We start from the raw sequence: 22,219 nt of genomic DNA on the forward strand, positions 1-22,219 counted from the left end.
GAGGTCCCTTCCCACCCAAACGATTCTGTGATTCTGTTATTTTAAGTCGTTTGTTTTGTACTGGTAGAAAAAAGCCTTTTGACTCCTTCCAGGCCGTTTTTATATATTGGCCTTGGGAATTTCAAACTTCGGTATTCAAACACTCCCACTACCTCACGCCACTGCCACCCGGACTGGCGAACAGGCCAGGCCGGGCTCCAGGACGACCGGAACACGACCGCCCCCCTGGCCGGGACAGCCCCGGCATGACCGCTCCGCCTCCGCTGCAGCGCCGACCCGGAAAGCGTTTGGAGGTCGCGCCGGGAAGATGGCGGCGCCCAGGCTGTGAGAGGAGAGCGGCGCAGCAGCCGCGGCCATGAGCGCCGCCCGCAGCTGCCGCCCGCCCCGGGCGCTCGCAGGTACCGGCGGGGCCGTAGGGCGAGAGGGCCGGTGTGCGGGCAGGGCCAGGGCGGCCCGGAGCGGCTCTGTGGAGCGGTCCCCGGAGCCTGCAAGGCCATGCGTGTGCGTGTCCCCATGTGCCACACTGCCCTGCGTGTCCTCCACACGTGTTTGACTTTAGTGCTGTCCTACGGCAGCTGCTTCCTCTCAGTGCTTCTTTTGGCAAGATAACCTTGTCGATAGTGTATATAGTAGCGAGACAATACTATATTGTACGATGCTCCATTACCAAGGCTGCCTGAGCTCAAGCAGTGTTTGGACAGCCCTTTCAAGGTCAGGGTGGGATTGTTGAGGTGTCCTGTGAAGTAGCAGGAATTGAATTTGATGATCTTTGTGGGTCTCTTCCAGCTCAGCATATTCTGTGAAAATGCGTCTTACTGGTGCTCAGGAATTTGGAAGAAATACCCAAAATTACTGGGACTTGCCTACGGTTCAGTTTTTGGCCCCTTGGGATAAGAAAGAAAAGGAGGGGTTGGAATGTGTCCAGGGAAGGGAACGGAGCTCAGGAAGGGTCTGGTGTACCAGAAGCAGCTGAGGGAGCTGGGGGCCACAGCCTGAAGTAAAGGAGGCTCCCATTCTCCACAATTCCCTAACAAGAGGGTGCAGCTAGGTGGGGATTGGGCTCTGCTCCCAGGCAGGAAGGGACAGGATAAGAGAAAGCAGCTACAAGTTGGGCTAGGGGAGGTTTGTGTTGGATATTAGGCAAAATTTTCTCTCTGAATGGGTGGTCAGGCACTGGCACAAGCTGCCCAGGGCAGTGATAAAGAGTCACCAATGCTATTGCTCCCTGTAAAGATTAAAAAACTGTGTGGATGTAGTACTTAGGGACATGGTTCAGTAGTGGACCTGGCTGTGCTCGGTTAATATTGAGACTTGATCTTAAAGGTATTTTCCATCTTTAATGATTCCATGATTTTGCACTGTCATATCTTTTACCTGGAGCAACAAACATTCTCCATTACCTGACCCTGGTTCCCATTTGTTGGGTTGTCCTGTGTCACAGCTGACAACAGGCACTGTAGTCTTAATTAGAAGCAAACTCAGTGACAGAGAAGAAACTGGAATCTACTGTTATCTTTTTTTCTTGTTTTCTGTTAAACAGGATTATTTGTTTGGCATCCGAGGAACACTGGTGCACGGCAGATACCATGCCAGTTTGTGCACCTTCACCATGTGGCCAGCAACAGGTTGATTACCTTTCAGTACTTTAACTTTCTCAAACGAATGGTAAGTCAAGGAGTGTATCTATCCCATATTTCTCATTCATCCCATGTGATAAGTCAAAATGGAGATTAGTTGATAAGAGTAATATTTTTCTTATCAGCCAAACTCAGGCAATTTTAAACATCTCAATTTTGCTCTAAAAAAGAGCTAAATCACTTAGTATCCTAAAACATTTCAGGCTGGAGGAAACATTTTGTAGCAAGGACAGTGCTTGTGCTGCAGAGTCTCCTCTGCTTGACAAGAGGCTTCTGTACCCTTGAAATAGGGCACTCATCTCCTGTTGAGAAACTTGACATAAAATTATTTTTAAATCATTATTTATAAAAATGCTAATAAAGTCACATCTTGGCTAGCAGTCATACAAGTGATAGATGGAACTCACTTGTAGAGGTGGTGTGTTCTCAGTTAATTGGTTTATTTGAGTCAAAATTCCTGAGCTCATTAAGTTAATGGGTTACAGCGTGTGCTGTTAGTTTTAGGTATCAAAAGAGCTGTAATTATCATTAAACCCCTTACATCTTCTTCTTTGACCAGTTGTATCATATGTTAGTGGATGGTAGTAATTTTTTTTAATTGGCAGCTGATTTGAACTGTATTCACATTGCTCATTGAGAGTTGCAGACAACTTTTCCTCATTGTAATTATTACTGTGTACTTGAAATCAGGATTGGTGTAAAGTTCTCTCTTTCTGTGCTTCTGGTGCTTGAAATAAATAGAATATTTGGGGGAAGAAAATATGAGAAGAGAATCTAAATGCTCTTTTTCTTGTTCTGTGTTTTTTCTGTGAGCTCTGAAAGAGAGCAAACAACTCTATCCTAATTTATTGTTCAATATATGTTCCTTTGAAATTTGTTGTCTAATTAATTAACAAAAAGTTAGGCATAAATAAGAATCATATGGGAGATGATTTTTTATCATAGGTGGTAGATTGTGTTTTTTGGCATATTTTTAGTTTTTTCATTTCTTAAATATGCATACGTTTAGTACTTATGTTTGGAAACTGAAGTTGTGTGGGTATTTGTATATTTCTCTGTTTAAGGGTGAATTTTGTTTGGTCAAAAGTTGGGCTCAATGACCTTGGAGGTTGTTCCAACCTCTGTTATTCTATGGAATTGATTAGTTGTAAGTCATGTTGTATTACCTGGTGGTTTTGAATAAGGACAGAGAGTTTGCTGTTGTAGCTATGGGGGAGGAAGTAAACATTCAAATGCAATTCTCCAGGCTTACATAAACATTGATTCAGCTGTGAGTTGTAAAGCTGCTTTTGTAATATCTAAGCCAACTTCAGAAGTCTTTTTGTGTGTGAAATAAGTGTCTGAAATTCAGACTAGCTCAGTTGGGTCATGGAAGTAATTCTACTAACAAGAATAAAATAGTAATTATATTCTTGGTGTTAATAAAGTGAAATGGACAGAAATATCTTTATGTATTTGTTTTAACATTTCTCATTGTATTTAGTATGTAACACAGCGCAACAAAGACCTCAGTCAACGAGCCAAACCCAAGTCCGACTCAGTTGTGTCTCCTTTTCATGAGCTTCAGCAATTGGATCAGGAAAAAAAGGTTATAAACAAAATTAGCTCAGTTTCACCTGTTCATCAGTCGTGGTCTGAGATGTCAAGCAGAAAGGAGTTGAGAGAAATAAAGTCAGCTGCAGAAACTGAAGACTCCGTCATACCAGTGGGAGCTGAATCCAAGGAAGACAGACAATGGAAAGAAATGAAGCTACAGCTGCATGATTTGCCAGGAGTTTTGGCACGCTTGTCCAAAATCAAGCTTACAGGTATTACTGGTAATTTTCCCTCATTTCTGTGCATTCTGCTTGATAGCAGAATTCTTTGGGATCTTACTGGTATGGTTTAGGTTTGCACGTGATAATTCCCATTTTACTGATGCTAGGTTGGATCAATTTCATCAAGTATGTGCTAGGAAATTTTTTTTATGGAAGCATTTAATAGTTTTTCCATTAATTTTGTTTAAAAACAATGAGAGGAGCTTGCATCCTGTTGTCAGCTAGTTTCCGGGAAATAAACAAGCATTACCAGAGAGACTACAGTGAAACTGGGTAAGGAAGTGAATGTGCAAATAATATGTTCAGTATTTGAAGTTGTCTTGCTTAAGTTTACTAGTGTTTTTGTCTTATTTATATACCTTTCACTGTAGTACTGCTAGTTGTGAAATTAGCACTAGAAGTCCCAACGTAAGATAATTCAAGTGGTTTCCTATATTAGAAAGGAAAATGTTTGAGTCTGACCAGTTGAATTTTGTAAAATTCTGATTTACTGATATACTTTCCAGTCAGTGGTAGTGTTGTCTTTTCAAACCAGCAATTTGTTAAGCAATTGCCTTGCAGCCTTAACTATATTTTGTTTTGTTCAAGTAGTAATACTTAAGTAACGACTTTAAGTAACTCTTTTGCCAATAGGAACAATTATAAATTACCCCTTTGCCAATAGGTAGTGCCATGTATACTTTTATTTCTAAGGAGGCTCTAATTATCTGACCAAAGCCTTACATCTTGTCTATGATATAAAGTCCCAGAACAGAAATGTAATTTCCTAAGTCCTTGCTGAGGTGCTCTCCAGTCAGTCAAGTGAATTTCTGATAACAAGACTGTTCCTTGCCCTAAAAATTTGTTATAATGAATGTCATGAATTCAGTTTACTTTTAAAAACTTATTTGTCTTGCAATATATAAATTTTCATTGTTTGTTTTTCTGTGGAAAAATCTTGCTGACCACATAGAGGATATAATGGTAATTTACATTTTCATCTGTGTTCCTGATACATCTCATGTTTTGGATTTTGCATAACTGATCTTGTTTCTTGTTTGCACATCCAAATTTTTTTCCTCATTGTTTTTAGAAAGACTGAGGGCATTTATTTTGTGCTGATCAAGGGACCAGTGAGAGAGAGAGAAAATTGACTGTTGTTGAAAGCACTTGAGATGTTATTTTTATGTTTGCTGATGGGTAAGCTCAGTGCTTGTACCACATCTCAGTGTTACCGGTGCTTCTTGAAATGGGAGTTTCAACAACTTCAGCAAGATGGGAGAGTGTCATTTTCAAGAGAAAACAATTTCATGTGATACTTTTTTCTCTGGCCTCGGAGTTGCTGCCATACTCTTCAACACTTCCTGGTAGCCTCTTTTAACTAGGCAAGCACCACTCTGGGTTTAAAATAGGGTATAGAAGGCAGAGGTTAAGGAGTTTCATTCCCTTCAGGACTGTTGTTTTCTATGACAGTGCCTTTTGAAGTGCAAGCTTGATTGCTAATTTCTGAACAGCTGTACAATTTTTAATCCAGCTTGCAAGCCTGTTGGGAAAGGGACTTATGATTTTAGTTTATCTCCGTATTCTCCTGTGCCTGGAGGAGTTCTTGATCCAAGGTAAATGTGGTAAACTTTACCTGTTGAGAAGGTATGGAGAGATACAGAAAAAAACTTACCCTCTTTTCTCATGGTGATCTCTGTGTGTTTGGTGTGCAGATTTCTTGTAAGTGGAAAGTGTAAAAGAGTAAGTTGGATGAAGAAAACTTTGTAGAAGGGGAATTCTGTTGTTGGTCTTTATTGGTTCTGGGATAAGGTAGGACATATGCAGGAATAAGACTAAGTGTAATTCGTAGAGCAAGGAAAATTTTTTACAACCTTGGTTACAACTGTAATCATTTAGACAAATTATATATTCTGTAAAGACTACAGTGTTGTAGTTATTTGATTTTTTTTTAAAGAAGAATAAATTCTCTGAGGTCCGTTTTTAAGTTGCAAATGTCATACAACTCGGTTCCTTTCACCCGTGAAGTTGTGATAGATCTCATATCCTGTGTGGTTTTTTTGGCAGACAATTTACTTAAACTTTTTAGAGTATGAAATAACAAAAAAACAAACTCTGCATGATGCCAAAATGGGACTTCCTTATGCTCTGTTATTTTCCTGCTGCTGCTGGAAAGAGATTTTTTGTTTGGAGTATGAACTGTACTTCACCTTGGAAAAGAAATGAGTTTTGCTATTTCCATACCCTCCTGCTTCATGTAAACTGCAGTTTTTGTGACTCTATCATTAGAAGCGCTGCCTAGGAATAGATTTTTGTTTATATTCTTTTGCCATAGAAAACAATTAGGGAACTTTTCATTAACCTTTCATTACCTTTGTGGGTTAAATTTCCATCCATTCCCATCTCTGTGATGTTTTATGTTGGCTGCTCTCTGAACAGCTGTATCCTTCCACCCAGGCACTTGGAAAGCTAATGCATCTGTTTGATGTTTTCAACTTCAAATCATTGTTTTCAACTTGATCCTAAAGTTGCTGTGTAACTGAAAATAGGAGAGAGATGGTGTGGGGAATAAGAGGAAATTCTAGCGATTTATAATGCGCACACACACTTGGAATTTCAGCTTGTCTTGTCTTCTTAAATTTAACTTCAAGTTTAGATTTAAGTAATGTTTCCTCCAAGGATTACAGATGAAAACTCAGATGAACTATATGTAAAACCACAGGAAAATCAAAGTTCAGTTTTTAGTTTGGGCAAACTGAGGAAAGCATATGAAAAATGCCGAGTATTCCCTTAGATAACGCTCTAGGGTTTGTGCCCATTTCCTTGTTGTTGCTCCTGTAGCATGTTGGTCTTTCTGTGAGGACAAGCCGCTAAATTGGAACAGGCTGTTCCATCCCTGGAAGTGTTCAAGGCCGTGTTTGATGGGGCTTGGAGCAACCTGGGATAGTGGAAGGTGTCCCTGCCCAGAGGAGGGGATTGGAAGTAGATGATGTTCAAAGTCCCTTGCAGCCCAAACTGTTCAGTGATTCTGTGATGTGCAGCACCCTGTGTCTTTGAGAAAAGACTGAACATGGCACTCAGTGCTCTAGTCTACTTGGCAAGGTGGTGATCAGTCAAAGGCTGGACTTGATGATCTTGGAGGTCTTTTCCAACCTACTTGAATCTGATTACATAGCACCTGTCTGAGATGTGGATCAACATGTGTGGACAAATATGCTAATTTCTGAGAATTTTCATAAACTAGAAAACTTTTTTCATATATCTTGTTATAAGAAAATAATTCTCTTGTGCGTACTAGCAAACAGCTGGAATTTATTGGATGTATTGCTTCTGTATGGTTTTGTGTCTGTGGGATAGTGATCCCGTAGCACAAATGTGCTGAACCTGAAACCAGGAGCCTGAGATATTTGGTACTGATTGAAGGTGTGATTGTGAAGGTGTGATCCTGCTTCGTCTCTTGTCTGTTGTGTATTGGTGATGCAAAGATGGTGAAGATCCAGTTTTGCATAATGACTCTTGACGCTTACAAAGCTGCAACATTGACTAAATAAGGGGCCTGTGTTGTGTTTGTAGGCTGAAAGTCTGGTAACAGCTGTTATAGTAAAAAAAATACATTTGCTTTGGTGGAGTTCCTGTATGTTCCCAGTTGATTCTGGAATAACAGCATTTATTCTTTAAATAAAAACTTCAGTATAGCCAGAAACTTTGAAAAATATTTATTGGTCGTTCCTGTTATGATTGTTGCTAGTTTACCTTTATTAACCGTTCTAAATGTATTTCATATATTTGTCAAAGTAATTCTTCTTTTGTGATTATGAAACCAGTAACTATTATCCCACCAAAGAAACTAAAGCTTTCTGGCAATTGGTTTTCCATGCTACAAGAAAAACAAATTAAATAAAAAATACAGCATCATTGCAGTTCATTTTTGGCAAAGTATTTTAAAATTGATTGATGGTAAGAAGAAGTTATTTGCTCTGTTTGTAATATTGCACTTGGAGTTTGCATGATTTGGTGCGGATTTGTTTCAAATCATTGTCCCAAATTTAAGTTTGCTTCAGGAGTGTGGCCTTTATTAGTGTGCAGGTTATAATCTGTGTCAAAACTTTGATGTGCCCGAACAAACCTGGGTTTACAAAGGACATGTTGGTTAGGTGGGTAGCACTAAATACTGCTGCTACAGTTGGCTTTCCAGAAACTGAAGTGTGAAAACTCAGGAAGGAATATTTCTTCAGCTTTTGGAAAGCAACTTTCCTTTAAGGGCTATAGAGAGTGAAGCAGTGAAATTGTTTGTTGAAAAAAAAGTACAAATGCATTTGCTTTTCTCCTTCCTTATGTACTGATATATCACCAGTACAGGAGTAGAAGGGAATTCTAGAACAGGATTGATTTGCTTTGGCTTGCTGTGCTTTTATTTTGGCTTGGCTTCTTTTTAATGGTAGGTAAACAAAATATGGCACAATGATTCACATGCTATAAACACAAAGGATTTATAAAGGCAAGCACATTGTGATGAAGTGGAAAAGGAATGTAAAGAACACACTAAACTTTTGGACTGTGTTTTTATGCTGGAAACATTATAATTCACTCTTTGTAACCAATCCATTAGCATTTTCTTTTTCATCTACATTGACGTGGGAGACAAATGCCCCTTGTTAATTTTTGTGAAAGCTAAAAATGTTTAAAAGACTGAAAATAAGGCTTAGGCTGAGATCATAAGTTTAAATCTTGGCTTCTTTTTGAAGAGTGTGTGTAATGCCAGCTCCCATCAACAAGTCTTGAAAGGATCGATTCCATCTATTATGCAATAAGGTGAAGTTCATTTGGCCCCTAACGCACTAAACTAACAGGGATTAAAAAACAAACAGAGTCAATGACCTCATTCCCTTGATGTGATCTCAATTAAATACACTTTTCCTCCACGAGGGAAGCTGAAGAGTAAATTATTGCTTCCGCAGTTAAAGAAAATAAACTTCCCAGTCCAAAGGGAGCATTTTCCTATTTACTGCTAATGTGTGGTATTGGAATATCTGGGCGATGAGGAAGGCAGGGGACGCCTGGTGTGCAAACCCTGCCCAAACAAGAAAAAGTACCTGCTCTAATGGGATATGGGAGAGGATGTACTGCAGCCTTTTTAAATGAGATCCTGATAAGTCATGCTCAAATGACTGGCTAAAATTAATCTGGAGAAATCAATGGGGACTTTAATTAGTGCTGTAACTGTACGGTGTTAGAATTTCTTTGGGGTCAGGGTAGTGGTAATGTTACACTGACTGTTTGCCAATCCATTCCACCTTTCTTCTCCAGTAAATGAGTTGGTGTTTTCCCCTAATAAAATGGTGTAAAGTGCTCTCTAAAATAAGTTTTAATTAAATTCTTGTCTAGAAGTGAGCGTGTGATTTATTATGCAAAAAAAAAAATGAATGCAATCACTCTTGGAAAAGCAAATGCCACCGTTCACTGTCATTTTCAGTGCATTTTTTAAGCTCTCTCAGTTGTACCAATGCATTTCATGTTTTCTTGTGCATTCCTAAGGAGGATTCAAGAGTTTGGAAACTAACATGGTGTTGTAATTATATAATAACTAAGATCTAGTCTTTCAGAATGATCAGTACCTTTATGTTCGTTTGTCTGGTGAGGCAGCAGGATCTGTGATTCTTTCAGAGCTGCTCAGAAGGGTGAAGTTCTCTCTTAGATCTGTATTGTAGAAGTAGCCTGTGAATCTGTAACAAGGCTAAATAATTAACACTTATTATAATATGCATGCTATTTTAATCATATTCGGCCATCAATGGATTTTAATACTTAGAGAAAAGTTTTGATGAGCAGCAAGTGTTCTTCACTGTGTTTTCAGGATTAAATAGTGAGGTTCTTAGGCAGGCACAGCTCTTGAAATGAGCACTTTGCATGTGCATCCTTACTGGCAGGTATCTGCCATGACATTTAGTTTTTCACCTCAAGTAGTGCTGCTTAATAGATAATCCAGGTATTTTCAGTCAGCAAAGATTATTTATTTGTCATTTAACTTCAGACAAAAAGGAGACTTCGTAGGAATTAGGAAGATAAGAAGATTTTGATGCTTTGATTTAAGTTAGCTGAGGTCTGAAGTATGTAACTACATCAGAACATAATTTAAATACCTTCTGTTTAATAAGTAATAATTTTAGATTGTAAAGTTCAAGGTCATGAGCAAGATGTTCCATAAGTGTGCTGACTTTTATAGTATAAGAAATTTGTCATGTTATACTATTTCTTGCCAAAAGTGAGGCTTTTGAGACCTATTATTTGGCTAATTACAGTATTGGGATTAAAACTTGGGTAATTTTTATTTTAAGGATGTGATTTGCAGTAGTGTACTAAAGTTACAATTTTGCATGACAAAACTGAAATGGATTTTTTATGAACCCACTCAAATTTTGAGGCCATTAAGTGTTGTTGGGTCTCTGTGATGATGTGATTGTTCTTTCAGCCCAAAGTGGAGTCCAAAGTGGGCATGTCAAATAGGAGCAGTAGGAACAGAAATTGTGCAGTGAAATTACTGTAGCTACATGCCCCAAATCTCTTTTTGACTCTACACTGCTTAAATTCCTGCTATAATTTGATATAAAGCATATATCTCAGTGTGGGATTTTTTCTTACTGTTTTTTCTTCTGTGTTAGACTTTGCAGTGATGTATGAGTTATTGGAACAAATAGTCCTGTGCATGTTGTGTGGGGCAGTTTGGTCCTATAGCAAATCCATAAAATAGGGAATACAGAGACACAAGTTGTATCCTCACATCTTCTGCTAATGTGCTGCTGCTTTTGGGTTTCTTATTTCATCTCCGGCAGTTCTCCTTCTCATTGTTGATTTCTTTATGTACAGTGTTTGTATTAATTGTACTCTGTTCCTGGAGCTAGTGTGAACCATAAAGACAGCAAAAAGTTAATCTGCACAAGAGTTCTTTCAGGGTTTGAAAGCCATAATTCTAGTGTTATATACAAAGATAGTTTCTTGTTGATGCTTTGAACTGTGCTCTCACTTGTGTTGCAGCTCTGGTCGTCAGCACCGCGTCCGCTGGCTTTGCCATGGCCCCGGTCCCTTTTGAGCTCACCTGCTTCCTGCTTGCCTCCCTTGGAACTGGCCTGGCATCCTGTGCTGCCAACTCCATCAATCAGGTCAGTCCATCTCTTCATCTGTACAGCAAACTGGTGTCCTGGCTTCTGAAATGCTGCCGGGGGTGTGACTGGATGGCCAGGAGTGCTGTGCCTTCAGCTGCTGCTTGAGCTCTGAGCTGCTAAAACTGACACCACAAAAGTAATATATGCCTGAGAATTCAAGTGGAGTTGGTAGGCACAGTGTGTTTATATAGAATGCAGTTGATGAGGTTTTAAGCCTCCCAATAATAATGTTTATCTTGGTAATACCCAAGCCTGGGTCGCTGGAAATGACAGGAAGAACTGGGTAATTGGAGTGTAAGAATAGCCAGTGGGGCTCCAGCCGTATGGGCTAGATTCTTTGGTTGTGTTATTGTATGACCTTGTTGGATCTGTCTTAAGAGTGGCTCAGATCCACTTAAAACAGCTGTAGTGGGACTTCAGCAGGATTTTGTCCAGGCTGGGATCATGGTATCTCCTGCAAATCTGCAGAATGAACTGAGAACCTCCATTGTGTGGAGGTTGTCCCATGGTAGTGATGTTCCAGGTGCCTGAACTTGAATTTCCTTGTGTGTGTCAACATGCCTGTGGAGGCTGATGCTGATCTTGGCTCTCCTGCACTCAGTTGTGAAGCACGGTGGCTCTTAGGCTCTCCCTGCCTCCTAAAGGAAAGCCTAACTAGTGAACAGGTAGTAATACTTTTGATGCAGTTTCAAAGTGTAGCAGCCATGGTCACTTTCAGTTGTAAATGTGGCCTGGAAAAAGAAGGAGCAGCAGCAGCAGTGCCTCTATTGACAGCTCTTTGTGGTTTCAGCAACCACTTGTGACTCCTGGGACCCCAGTAGTGGAGGTTTCCTGGGATCTATACCCTGGAGTCAACTTGGTTGAGTTGGGCTCTTTGATGTTTACACCTTGTAACACTTCGGTTGTAGGCATGTGATGTGTTTTTTGGGATTGCACCTATCAGCGCACATTTTTGTCAGCCTGAAGTAAGTCCTATTTACTGTTTTTACAGGTTTTAGTATTTCTTTCACTGAGCTTTAAACTGGGGAAGGCACCTAACTCTGTTTTCTCTGCAAAATGGGAAGGACAATGCATGATTTTTAATTGCTTGGAAATGTTTGGGTAGCCTGGCTAACTTGGAAACACATAGATAGCCTTGAAAAATAATTTTAAATAAGTCACGCTATTTTATGAAGAATACATTTAGTTATCATGTACATATTTTTCACACAAAGACTGGGAAGAAAGGCTGTCATAACTAAGGTGAAGTTTTGCTGGGTTTTGATACAATTCTAGATGTACCCCTTTTTCCTCCCTTTTCTCCTTTACTACCTTTTTAATATTAAAAGTAAATTTATGGGTTATCCTTTGAAATATTTACTGTCATATCTACCTTTACTTTTGATGTGGATACTACTGCATGAAGAGAATTAATGATGTCTTGTCTAGAGACTCTGTGCAACTTGTCTTGAGATTTTGCTAGATCTTCTGAGAGGTGATATTCCCACACAAATAAATTATTTTCTTTGTCTTCAGCTTCTATGTATTGCTCATTGTATTTTGTCCCAAAAATAAGCACTTTTTAAACTGTTGGAAGCCATTTCTTAAACTCTTGAAGTACTCAGAAGTATAGGAATTCTGTGCTGTAATTTGGAATTGGACACTTGGGATAGTAAAGGGGAGTTGCGGAGTGCAGTAACTTTGTGCTGGGTCTTGTAATTCACTCCTTACTCACTGCAAGTTACTCCAGCCTTTGTCGGTGTGTTAAACCGCCTTTCACAATTTCAGCTGAACACTTTAAATTTTCATACTCGCTCATGTTGACCCACTTTCCTGTATAGAGAGACCTTGAAGGCAGATTACTCCTACTAAAAAAAATAAAGGAGCAGAGTTGGTAAGCAAGCAAAAGGAAGGAGCTGTGCTTGGTGATCTGTTGTTTATCAATGGATCCTTTTAGTCGTTGGGTGTCTTTTTCCCGGTGTTACTGTGTCTGAATTGGCTTGGAATTTAATTTTCCATGAATACTTAAAGCTTGGGTAATCCATCTCGACTGTTGGGAAGGAGCGTATTTGACTTGGAACTTCCTTTATTGCTACTTTGCTCTGTCCATTGCTCCCCATACGCATCCACTTCTCTGGCAGCTCATGACTCATGTTTCCTCTGTTGCTCCTCTCTATCCCTTAAGGACCTTTTTATATGATAACCGTCTTTCCGCTTCCCAAATTGCTATGAATCTGTACATCTTTAAGGGCAACTCATCTTTCCCACTCCTCGTTTCTCTAATAAATCTATGTGCACCATTTACAGTCCTCCCATATGTCGTGGGAAGGTGAAGTGTGAATTGTGTAAGAGTCTTCCCTGTGATTTAGGACAGGATATGAGGGGCCTGGTCCTGTGAAATTGTAATGAAGATTCTGTAAAATTCATGGAAGTATTGATAGAAACTTGTAACTGGTCAGGTTCTGAGAGGGTTTTCCCTTTTTTTTTTTCCTTCTCTCAACTACTTGATTTTAACAATCTGGTGGGAGCTGAGATGGTTTTACCCCCAGTGAATTAAGATGAATTAACTAAGTTGACTTAGTTAAGTCCTGGGGTGGGAGCCAGGCCATAGTTGGTCTGAAACAATCTTCTAATTATCACTTCCTCCTTGTTTTCAGATGGTTGTATGCCATTCTTTAAACTTATTTTTTCCTGCCTGCAGGAGCCAGAAAGTTGCAAAAATGTGCTTAAGTGGGGATCCTTGTCCCACTTTCACTTTTTTTAACAAGAAAAACAGATTGACAGTGCAGATCAACAACTTAGTATTTTTTCATTGCTTATAGAAGTACAATCTGAATATTTATCAAGCTGTGTGTTTAGAAAAAAAGTTTCACAGTTCACAAATTCTAAATTCTAGCGTTGCTTTCCAAAGCAAATAGAAAGAATGCAATTTGATGGTGATTCTGTGAAATCGGACAATGATTCTTAAGGAGCTTATGACTTATTGTTTTGAGAGTGAAAAAGTTGTATTGGAAAATACGGACAAAAATAAAAAAGGGAGGTGTGGTGCCTGCTGTACAGCAAGGTCATTCTAGAAACGTTTGTTTAGAAAATGTTAAGAAAAGTATCTTGGAATAGTTTATGACAGAAGAGAAACAGAGAAACAGTAGAGAAACAGACTCAGGCTGGTGGAAAATGTTATGAGTTCTGGGGATCTGGATAAATATCAGAGGGTCCTTGGGTTTTCCCGTGGAGTGTGTTGGGTCTGTGGGCTGTGAGGGAGGAATCTCCTATGGGAAGGTGCCGGAGAACAGGCAGTGTTTTATTTCTCTTGTCCTCCACCGGTGTTTCTGCCTCTGCCTCACTCCTTGCTATCACAATACTTCAGAGTTGTACCTCACACCTAATCCAGCATTGCAGTGGCTCCCAGAGCCAGTGCTCCCTGGTTCTCTTCCACATCATCCAACACCACGTTATGTCCTGCGGCCCTTCGGAATTGTACTACAACATGTCACCACTTCTCAGTCCCACCTGCTAAAACGGCTTTCGTCTTTTTTCCCTCTCTTTCTAACAGCATTCTTTCTTTTTTCCATCAATGAAGTAATTTAAAATTATTTCAGACAGGTGTTCTTTATTGGTATTCTGTCTTTTAAAAATAACTGTTATTTTACAGTGGGTTTTGATTTAAAAAAAATCACTTAATGCATTTACCAAGAACTGGATTGAGATGCATTGTGTCTGTAACATTACTAAGCTAGCCAAAACCTCCAGAAAATCTCATAAGAAGGAATCAATGTTATAAATTATGGTAAGGAAATGGAAATATATTCTGGGGTTTCGTCTTGTAAACACTTCATGTTAATCTTGAATCAAACAAATAAATGCTTTAGTGTTGTTGCTTATAAGTTACAGATAAATTAAGTAAACCCTTTGCTTTCTGATTAGTGAAGACTAATTTTATAACTTCTTTTTTGCTGTACTCCAGGCTATCATAGAAATGGAGTGGGAGAAATTTATATTAAGTTAGTTAACAATATTTTGCTTTTTCATAGGTCTGTTTTTTGATGATTTTGAAAGCTCACTCAAGCTTCAAGGAGTAGAGGCTTACATTTATATTAGAGTGAAAACATGTCATTTTTGAGACTTCTAAGATAGTCACCTCTGATTTATGGAGAAGGAGATAAAACATGAAGAGATGTTTACAACACAATGCACAGCATTAAAATGTTAAAGAAATCACATGCACGTTTTATATGTCAAGTACATTCTTCTGTAACTGCAGCATGGTTAAAAAGTGGGAGAGAATTGTAAAGATGAAAGCAGGATGTTTAAAGTGGCTTGAATTTAGTAACCAAGAGATCAAATGATATGCTTGGATTTGACTGATGGTACCTTGACAAGGAAGTACAGTGGGCTGAATCTCTTAGCGAAGTTAGAGAGCTGAAGATGAGGAATACTGTAAATATGTTATCCAGCATGAGAGAACAAATGTAAGTTAACATCCCTGTCCCTTCAGGGTCTGATCTGATGGCTGTGTTTGGCTCTTAAAGTCTCATCTTCTCCTGACAGTGGTGATTCCTTAGAAGTGTAGCTGTAAGGAGTGGGAAGGATGGGTTATTGTTAAAATAGTGGAGTGAAATTTGGGGTTTGAGTTCAGTTACCAGCCCAGGCAACCTATATGTGATCTTTAGTGTAAGACAAACTAAGAAGGGAATTTGGATGTTGCACAAGGCTGAATAAAGTAAAAATAGAGCAGCCTTTCCTCCAGTTGTCAGTCCACTCACTAGATTATCCTCATTTAAAAAAAAAAAAAAGTCTGGTCTTCTTTTATCTAGTTTAAATCTATTGTCTTCTGAATTTTGAAACCATCACCTCTTGTCCTGTCACAACAGGCCTTGCTAAAAACGTCTGTCCTCACCTTACACATCTTTAAGTATTGAAAGGCTGCAATGAACCTTCTCTTCTCCAGGTGAACACCCTCACCTTTCCTAGCCGGTCTCCAGAGCAGAACTAATCTCCATGGCCTCCTCTGGACTCACTCAGCAACAGCTGCACATCCTTCCTGTGCTGGGACCCCAGAGCTGGAGACAGCTTGGCAGGTGGTGTCTCACCTGAGCAGAGAAGAAGGGCAGAATGCCCCCGGCCTTGACCTGCTGCCTAATTAAAAAAAAAAAAGTTTTCAAAACTCCATTACAGGAAAATACTCACCACCCCAAGGGTTAAAGTAATACATAGAAAGTGGTGGCTAGTGGTAGATGCCTGGGTTATTGATGAAGTGGAAAATAAAGTAGCATAATTCTGGTCCCTCTGTTCCTTTTCTCTTTAACCCCAGTAAAAAAATTCAACACAAAAGAGAACAGCAATAGTTCTGTTCCCCAAAACTAGCTGTGTTTTTGGCATTATCTCCATACCAAACTTCTCTTACCAAAGAAGTATTTTGTTGAATGTCCATGGAGTGGGAACTTTTTATCCTGATGCAAATGTTATTAATATGCTCTCCTCCAAGCTGGAGGAGCTGACCTCTGTTAGATCACACAACCCACCTTCACTCAGTGCAGGAGGTTTTTGCTGAGTAAACTCCTCCCAGTTCTTTCTTGCCCACTTTTGAAATCTCTGAAAATTTGTTTTTTTGCTCCTTCCCCTCACAGATAACTGCACTGTCATGTTGGAATGAGAGAACTCATTTTAAACGCCATCTATATTTGCTCCAAACAACGTATGTAAAAATGATATAGTTGAATGATTGGCATGATTTAGAAATAGTCCAAAATTACTTTCCAAGGCTTTTGCTTTAGCATGTTTCCCCTCCTGCCTCTGGAATGATCCCACTTACCCTTTTTCTGGGAATGACACTCCAGTGTCAGTCAGCTCAGTCAGGCCGCACTCCCACACTCCCAGTTGCTCATTTGAGATTCACACCTGATGCATCTCTGTCTCTCTCTGAAGTGCCTTTGTTTTGACTGAACTGATAGCCTGCAGCAGCCGCTTGGCCTTTCATCTGCCCCCCCTCCCCATTCCCCCCAGTGATCAAGCAGCTGGCAGGAGGGATTATTAAAACCTGGTGTTGAACTCCACACTTCAGGACTGTCAGTGGCAGAGGCAGCCTGGGATGTAATTTACAGTGGATAATAAATACAAGAAAAATCCAACACTGGAAGTCTATCTCATGCTCTAAAGTGTGTTGATATATGCTGCTTTGATATTTTAACTGCTAGGCAGTCTTTATTAGTGGTCATTGAAGATCATAACTTACAGCTCCAATAGATGATTCATAATTGGAATGGTTGGATCAAGTTAGCATGGTGGAATAGTTGATATGGAGTAGGACTAGCTCAGCTTGTGAGGATGTATTTCATGAGCAGTGAGAATGATGAGCACTAATGAGAACCAGCCTCCGAAGGATTGATAAATTTTAAATGCAAAGATTATCTTTGCAAAGCATGAATCATTTGACCTACAACTGAAGCTTGATAAAAGGTCTTAGAAAAATAATATAAATTAATGCATATAATTGTTGAAAAAAATTCTCTTTGCTCACATGCATATTGTGTGAATATGGTAGGCAAAGAGTCTTAAAGTGAGTGGATTCATATGACCCTTAAGGATTTAGACCCCACTCACCTCTGTGATGTTCAGCAAAGACAATGAAAATTAGTATAATGACACCTTTGTTACTACTTTCCTGCCCTCTGTGGCTCTCACTATTAGCATAAAGCTTCATATTCTAGGACAGTTTGATTCTTAATCTTGTGTTGCATCTCATATATATTAAAATCCAACAATGACATAAACAGTAGATAAAAAAATTAATTTAATGTTGTGCTCCCTTTTTATGGGTCATCCTGCTCCTGATTTGATTAAGACAGTTTCCTGTGGATGCACAAAGTAAGTATGTGCCTTTGTTAACAGGGCAGACTTGCTTACTCTCCCTGGTTGCATTTCTGATTAGCAGCTGTTTTCCTAAATGAACACCACATTTAGGAAGGTGGTAGGGTGATAAAGGGGAATTTTTGGAGATGTCACTGTAGGGACTGCAGTCCCCTTTGTCCTGCTGGGACAGAGCAAGGGAAACAGCCTCGTGATCCTCTGTTTTCTCTCCATCTGAAACCGTCCTTTCATCTGCGCAGGTGTTGATGATAGACATGGGCTGGGAGTGAGCAGACTCCTGTTATTCTGACATACCAGTGTGATGGACTGGAGCTTTCGGGTGCCAGTTTCAGAAGCCCGTTAACTTCTGTGCATCCAGAGATCTTCAAGATGATGCATTTGGATTCAGCAGGATCATTAGCACCACAGTCACAGGTTCTGTGGAAATACTGGGTGCAAGCAAGGTAGGGGGTAAGAAAGAAATAATTTATCAAGTGATGAATTGTCAGGGATATTTCAGTGACATGGGGTTCCCTTTAGATCCAATGCCAGATTTTCCCCAGAAACCCTGATCACAGGCAGAACAAAGGAATTTCAAGGGGCTGAAATGAGGGAATGTGAAGAGAGGACTAGACAAAAGGGGAAACCTAGTACTTAATGAGATTTATCTGGCCTTTTGATCCATCGGGGTATTGCCTTTCTAATCTTAGAAGAGTGAAAATAACTATTCTTCTTTGCCAGTATATAAGTACATGTTTTGACAAATAGCTCAGAATTCCTTTAGCAGTGCAAGTACTAAATTCTTACCTTATTAGATAAGTAGTGAAATGTCATTTGCTTTTTGTAATTTTAATAGTGCCATATTCAACCTGTTTATTGCCTTGAATTAGACTCCTGACAGTTTCAGAAACAGCAATACAAGACCTAGTGTAATGTGCTGTACGAAAAATAGCAACAATGTGGCAATGTATAACTCAGAAGGGTTAAGAAAAAATATTTCCTGATTCCCTGAAACAGCCTACCAATACCATTTCTTTGGGGAATAGCTCATTGAAACACAAATCCAGAGCATTCTTGTAGTTCTTTTCCTTTTGAACTATTTTAGGGTTCTCTTCAAATTTCCGTAGTTAAAAAATACTACATAAATACCATGAGTTCAGATTCTACTTTGTCATCTTAGGAAAGGACTTATGTGCAGTAAAAACGGAGAAAATGTCCTCTTGCTAATTTTCCATGACTGTTGTCTCTCTTAAAATAAAGTGTCATTCTGCCTTGACTTTTAACTTAGTTCCACACTCTAGTTGTCAACTGCCTGTGAAGAGTTTACCTGCCTAGGAGAGAGCTGATCATGCTTTGCTGCAAGCCTGGGCTGGAGCAAGCACTTGAATGCTCATTTTTATGTACTGCAAGAAGTTTAGTTTTCTTGTGTGGCTTTTGACTTATTTTTTCCAAAGCTGCAAGGCTTTACAGGAAGGTATAGTGCAATGTTGGCTTTTCTGATCTGATCAGCCACAGCTTGGGACAGGCAGATGTCCCAGTCATCCCTTTCTCTGCTGTAGCTTGTAATAGAAGTAAAAAGAGGTACCTCTAGGATATGAGAAAAGGGACAGGGAGGGTCTTGGCACACCTTGTCCTAGGAAAGAGGGATTATAACACCGGTATGAATGGAAAGCTGAAGTAATTTTTTTTTTTTTTAGAAAGTTTTTATTTGTAGTGTTGAATAGCCATTTGCCACTAAGTGGCTTTTTAAGAGGATTCTAAGCATAAGCTGTTTAATGAACAAGTGAACCACAGCTCTAGGCAGTAATCCATTTCTTCTGGCTTTTATGAGATCTGTATGGAAACTGAAGGAGGAAGTTGGTTTTCAATACCAAAATCATTAGGTACATCATCCAGATTGAAAAGCTCAGGACATGTTGGAAGTATCGTTAAACTAGGACAAGAAATAAAATGGGACACGTGGATGGAGATGTAAGAGTTATAGCAGCTTACTAATATAACCTTTGCCTTTAAACCAGATGTATCTGCAAACCTTGGGGGTTTGGTATTCTTAGGTCACTAAAGGCTAACTCTGCCTGGATCTGTATAGATTATGTAAATTTTTGAAGTAAACCAGACTTCTAGAAGATGAAAATCTGTCCCTATAATTCTGCTTTTAAGACTGCTTATTACAGTCGAGATTTATGTTGGTGCTCCCAACAGACATGACAATCTGTTGTAACTTCAGAGAGTACTATAAAGGTGCTGGCATTTGAGAGCAGGCTGGATAGTTCGGCCTGAAACTCATTTTTGTGTTCTGAAGTTAGATACTTTTAAAAATAATAACCTTTTACAAGCTGCTTAAAGGCTTGGAATGCCTTGTGTTTATTAAAGGGCATTAAAAGCAAAATACTATCTTTGAAGGGCATCCATTATAAAAGTATAAAAGTGTTTATCTGAAATGGCCTTCGGCAGCAAGGGAGCAGAATTGGGTATAGAAAATAAAGTTAAAATGAAGGGAAGTCTCTGATGTGTTTCTCTTACTGCTTGTGCTGGTTACAGCCTGATTGTCAAAGTTTTTTTACCATGATTCTCGGCCTCTTCCTGGCAGCAGGAGTGTGCAGCAGAGCCAGCCCTGCTTCAGGCAGGCTCCTTCTTCTCAGCTGAGTTTTCCTCAGTGAGGAAGGTTCCTGTTGGTGTGAGCATAAGTAGCAGAGCTGTGTCTGGAAGGGACGAATGGAGGATACCACCTGGCAGAGTTCCAGCTGTAACGGGAAGGTGTTGAACTGTGATCTGTGTGTTGAGTTCACATTCTTCATCCCTGATTAAAGTTTTCAGGGCAAGGACCACTCCTGGTGGAAATTATTTGTGCCTCCCCTGTAAAATGATGGTCGACTTCAACTCCCTACTGATCTGGTTGTTTCTAAAGTTTCTTTTGAAGTGGGGCCAAGAGGTGATGCAGAGGCTTATGAGCAGTGCAAGTTTTGTAGGGAGATTTCAAGCGTTTTATTAGTTACTGCTAGAGTCAGAGAAAATGGATAACCTGTAAAGCACAAATTTTGTTCAAGTTGTCATGCAGATGTGATTCCATAGCTCTGGTCATATCTGGGATTAACTTGGACTAGAGTTGAAGTAGAGTTGTTTTTTTGCCAGGACTGTGCAAGAATAAATCAGTAGTATTATTACAATGCCATAATTAGTTTCTGAGTAGCATTAAGTAGGTGACAGTGAGGCAGAGTGTCATGAAGGGCTGTAAAAACACAACTGGCTGGGAGAAGATGTTTAGGAGATGGTTATTTAGTGTCTCTTGAAAACAAGAATGAGAAAATTTAGGAAAAGGCAGGTTAGAAATGAACAAAAGAATGTGGTTGGGCACTGAACAGCCTTCCCAGGGAATGGTCAAGGCCCCAAGGCTGTCTGAGCTCCGGGAGTGTTAGGACAACGTCTCAGGCATGGAGTGGGATTGTTAGGATGTCTGTGCAGGGCCGGGGCTCCATGATTCTTGTGCCTCCCTTCCAACTCAGGATATTCCGTGACTGTGATTCTTCAGATAGTGCAGTTAGAGTGCACTTCCGTGCGGCAAGAGGTTTGGATGTTCAATGTTTTGGTGATGGTGCTTATGTCTCATTTGATATCTTTGGGATTTGCTTTGTTTATTTTTCAGTTTCAGTTTCATTACTGACCACTTGAATTATGTCGGGACATGAAAACTGAACACAAGATCTAGAAAAAAATCCCTAACAACCAGAAACTGAAACCCCCAACAAATCCCACCCCTAACAAACTGCTACTGAAAATTAAAGGTAATGGACAGCAAATAGCTTTTCTATCCAAAAGTCCAGCCACTGCAGTCACTTGACTCTAGAAATCTTTACTTCTGCTGCTGTCACTGCTAACCTTTTGTTAGGTTAGCTTGGAAAATTGTAACCTTTCTTTTTAAGTCTGGATTTTGTAGCAAGTGCTTGGGTGGCTTTGTCTCTTCTATTACAGGTTGTGCAACTTTTGTGTGTTTTTTGTGGTTAAAAACAGAGGTAGGAAAGGCTGATGTTAAGTATTTGTCCCAAAGAGAGAAATAAAGAGCCAAGTGCTTAACTGCTTTGAAAGGAAACATCACAAATAGCTCTTTACATTGCTGGAGAATGTGAAGAAGTGGTGCTTGGGGATGCTTTTGGAGGATCTGCCCTATTCAGTGGGATCTAGAGCAGAAGGATGAGTAGAAATGATTGGTTACATCTAAAAGTAGGCTTTCTCTCTGTTTCACATTTAATTCTCGGTTACTGCTGAGAATACAAAATTTTAACCATGCTTCAGGCAGTCATGGTAAAAGCTTCCCCCTTACTGCTTTGCCGCTCTTTCCAGGAAGATCTGTCCATAGGGGCCAAAATTGCAGAGTATTTCCTTAAGCCACTCTCTCCATGGATCGGTCTGTTCTGGTGCTGCTTTGGTGATACAGATTCCTTGTGAAATTTTGACTGCCTGCAACACTTTCAAAGAAACCCCTCAAATAAGTTATCCCATGACCTATTCATTGTATAATTTTACTGACTTTGAATTTGCAGCTGAAGTGCAGAGGACTTTTTTTTCCTATGTCTCCAGACACTGGGGATATACTGGACACATATCCTTGGATATGTTTTTTTAAATGCCTGTGAGTTCTGTGTGAGCAATCTTTCTGCAGGCGACAGTCATTGTACTTCAGAAAGTGGCATTAATTGTGATAATGTAGCATAGAGCTCCCCTTTGTGAAATTCAAGTCTTTTTAACATCACCACCTTCAAAGACAATAAAAATTCCAGTCTACATTTATCTATTCCCATGTGAG

At 39.7% G+C, this 22,219-nt stretch overlaps 1 protein-coding gene across 7 annotated transcripts in view; it reads left to right on the forward strand.

Annotated features, from left to right (window-relative positions):
• The first annotated feature begins 259 nt into the window (after positions 1-259).
• LOC120499722 (protoheme IX farnesyltransferase, mitochondrial) overlaps positions 260-22,219 on the forward strand; it is an 86,705-nt gene continuing 64,745 nt past the window's right edge. For all 7 annotated transcript variants that reach the window (XR_005626947.1, XR_005626949.1, XR_005626948.1 and 4 more), the window contains exons 1-4: positions 260-398; positions 1,541-1,665; positions 3,121-3,445; positions 10,466-10,590. Coding sequence is in view for 3 of the 7 variants with exons in the window: in XM_039703747.1 (XP_039559681.1) it covers positions 356-398; positions 1,541-1,665; positions 3,121-3,445; positions 10,466-10,590 (618 nt within the window). In the remaining 4 variants the exon portion in view is untranslated. The remainder of the gene's footprint in view (positions 399-1,540; positions 1,666-3,120; positions 3,446-10,465; positions 10,591-22,219) is intronic.

Source organism: Passer montanus, unplaced genomic scaffold (assembly GCF_014805655.1).
Source record: "Passer montanus isolate IOZ18808 unplaced genomic scaffold, ASM1480565v1 scaffold168, whole genome shotgun sequence".
Lineage (NCBI taxonomy): Eukaryota > Metazoa > Chordata > Aves > Passeriformes > Passeridae > Passer > Passer montanus.